Source organism: Bison bison, unplaced genomic scaffold (genome assembly GCF_000754665.1).
Source record: "Bison bison bison isolate TAMUID 2011002044 unplaced genomic scaffold, Bison_UMD1.0 scf7180017864472, whole genome shotgun sequence".
Lineage (NCBI taxonomy): Eukaryota > Metazoa > Chordata > Mammalia > Artiodactyla > Bovidae > Bison > Bison bison.
The window spans coordinates 4,844,902-4,847,157 of record NW_011495033.1 but is presented as its reverse complement, the minus strand read 5'-3'; the positions used below and the strand labels follow the sequence as shown (position 1 = coordinate 4,847,157).

The 2,256-nt window shown below is 55.0% G+C and overlaps 1 protein-coding gene across 1 annotated transcript in view; it reads left to right on the top strand.

The window, feature by feature from the left end:
- Positions 1–6: 6 nt before the first annotated feature.
- The window catches only part of KSR1 (kinase suppressor of ras 1), a 49,593-nt gene continuing 47,343 nt past the window's right edge, over positions 7–2,256 (top strand). Inside the window, exon 1 of the mRNA XM_010861694.1 lies at positions 7–459. Coding sequence (XP_010859996.1) covers positions 343–459 — 117 coding nt within the window. The 5' untranslated portion in view covers positions 7–342. The remainder of the gene's footprint in view (positions 460–2,256) is intronic.

Sequence of the window (2,256 nt, the reverse complement as noted above, 5' to 3'; positions counted from 1 at the left end):
ATGCTCCTTGTTGACTCAAGTCGGAATCTTTGGAGGAGGGCTGGGAGGCAGGGAGCACCTCTCCGTCTGCCGCCTGTATCTTAGGTACCCTGGGTGCCTGGCCCCCTGCCTGACACCCGGCCCCCTGCAGCAAGGCCGGCTGGAACCTGCGTGTCTTACACCCAGCACCTGCTCCGGGAGCTATGTGCTGACTCCCCAGCGCCTGGGCACAGACTATTTTTGGCTGCAGTGACTGTTCACTACAGTCATGAAAACAGAAACTCTTCTCCCTACCTTGTCCTTCCCTGGGACACCACACCAGGGGCCAGGGCTGCCGGGGACCCTGGGCTCAGGCCCCTCGTCATGCATTGCCTGTGGAGCTGGGTGCCGGCCAAGGCTACGCGGGGCTCAGGGACCCCACCTCCCGTGGTGCTGCGCGAGGCACGGAGCCTGGACCAGCCCCGGCCGAAGGGTTGCGAGGTAGGCACTGGGATCTGGGATCAAGTGGCCTTTCCATGAGAGCCTAGAAGGGGGTGTGTTTGGCTGGGCTCCGGGTCCTCAGTTTGCCGTCTTATAGAACACTTCAGGAAGAATGAGCATATCAGGGTAGAATGTGCATTCCATTTCATAGGATTTCATTTGCTTTCTTTTTTGCCGTGAAGTGGCTGGTGGGGACCCATCGGGCGCTGACTGAAATAGATTTTTCCCCATTCTCCTGGTGAATGGTTTGGGGCCCATTTGTGTTTTTGGTTTGAACAGGGCACACACTTGTTTTGAGCCAGCTTCTTCCTCTGGGAGCTTAGGAAACTGGAGTTGTATGGGCAGGCCCAGCCCTGCCTCAGCGCTTCTGGTCAACCTGATAAGAGGAGGCCCAGCTGTGTAGAGACTGTGTGTGCTAGATTTGGAGGTACACGAACCAGGGTCTAACCCAGGCTCCGTTGCTCACTTGCTGTGTCCTAGGTGAGTAACCTAATCTCTCTGAACTCCACTTTCCTTCACAACGAAGCAGTCGTGCCCAAGCCACTGCACGAGTGGCTGTAGTACAAGGAGTTGTTATTTGATGATTGGATTGGTTGTGAAAAGAGGCAGGTCAAGAAGCTGGGTGAGAATCAACGTGCCACAGCCCTGGGTGGGTCTTAGAGCTCAGCTCAGAACCTGGGTGTTTGGCTGTAGCTGGTGATGTAGGGTTTGCTTCTTCTTTACAAAAAGAAGAAAAATGTGTGTCACTAAAGTGGGCATGGGTCGGGATGAGCAAGAGCAGGGATTTCTGCCCATCCGCCATCTTCTCAGCCACCAAGACTTTAGGGACTTGCCAGGGTGAGGCCATTAGCCAAGAACCCCTCTGCTTCTGATTCCACGGGGCTTTGGACACATGAGCTGAGCACATAGCGTGGTGTCCCTTAGGTCAGCACCTTTGGAAAAGATTCTCAGGGCAGACCTCAGGGAAGTCTTCCTCTTGGCTCACCTTCTTAGAGCAGCTCAGAAAAGTTGGCAGGAATGAAAGCTTTATATCTGGGTAAGGAATGCCCACCAGGGGTTGATAAATCCTGGTGTTAGTCACTGGCAACGCCTTGATCCTATTGTTCTGGGTGACCCAGATAGGTCCCCTCCCCTCTCTGGGCCTCTATTTCCTCCTCTGTAAAATGAGTATTGGACTAGAATGTCTCTAAGGGTCCTTTGAGGGGTTCCTGGGTAGCACTAGTGGTAAAGAACCCACCTGCCGATGCAGAAGACAAAAGGGACACGAGTTTGATCCCTGGGTCCGGAAGATTCCCCTGGAGGAGGGCATTGGCAACTCACACCAGTATTCTTGCCTGGTGAATCCCATGGACAGAGGAGCCCCGAGGGCTACACAGCCCGTAGCGCCGCAAAGAGTCAGACACTGAACAGTCAGACTGAAGTGACTTAGCACACCCTCACGTGTCCTCTGCCTTTGATCTTGGTGGAGGAAGACTTTCTCTCCTGTCTTCCCAGCCTCATGAATACGCATTGGCCCCTTCTTGCCCTCAGCCCCTGATGGCTCTGGCGATGGTCTCCTTGGCTTGAGTCCTCTGTGACTGCCATGGGCCAGGAGCTGTTTACAGAGTTTCTGGAAAACTACAGAGAGGGGGCTGCCTCCTTCCAGGGTCTCCCAAGAGATCTCAGTCTCCTGCTTGGACCTCATGGGGCAGCTCAGAAACAATGGGCCTCTGTCGTGAGTGGAGCAGCCTGCTTCTCAGGTCTCCAGCTCTGCGCTCACTTCCTGCAGTGCGGCTTATCCCCGATCCCTCCCACCAC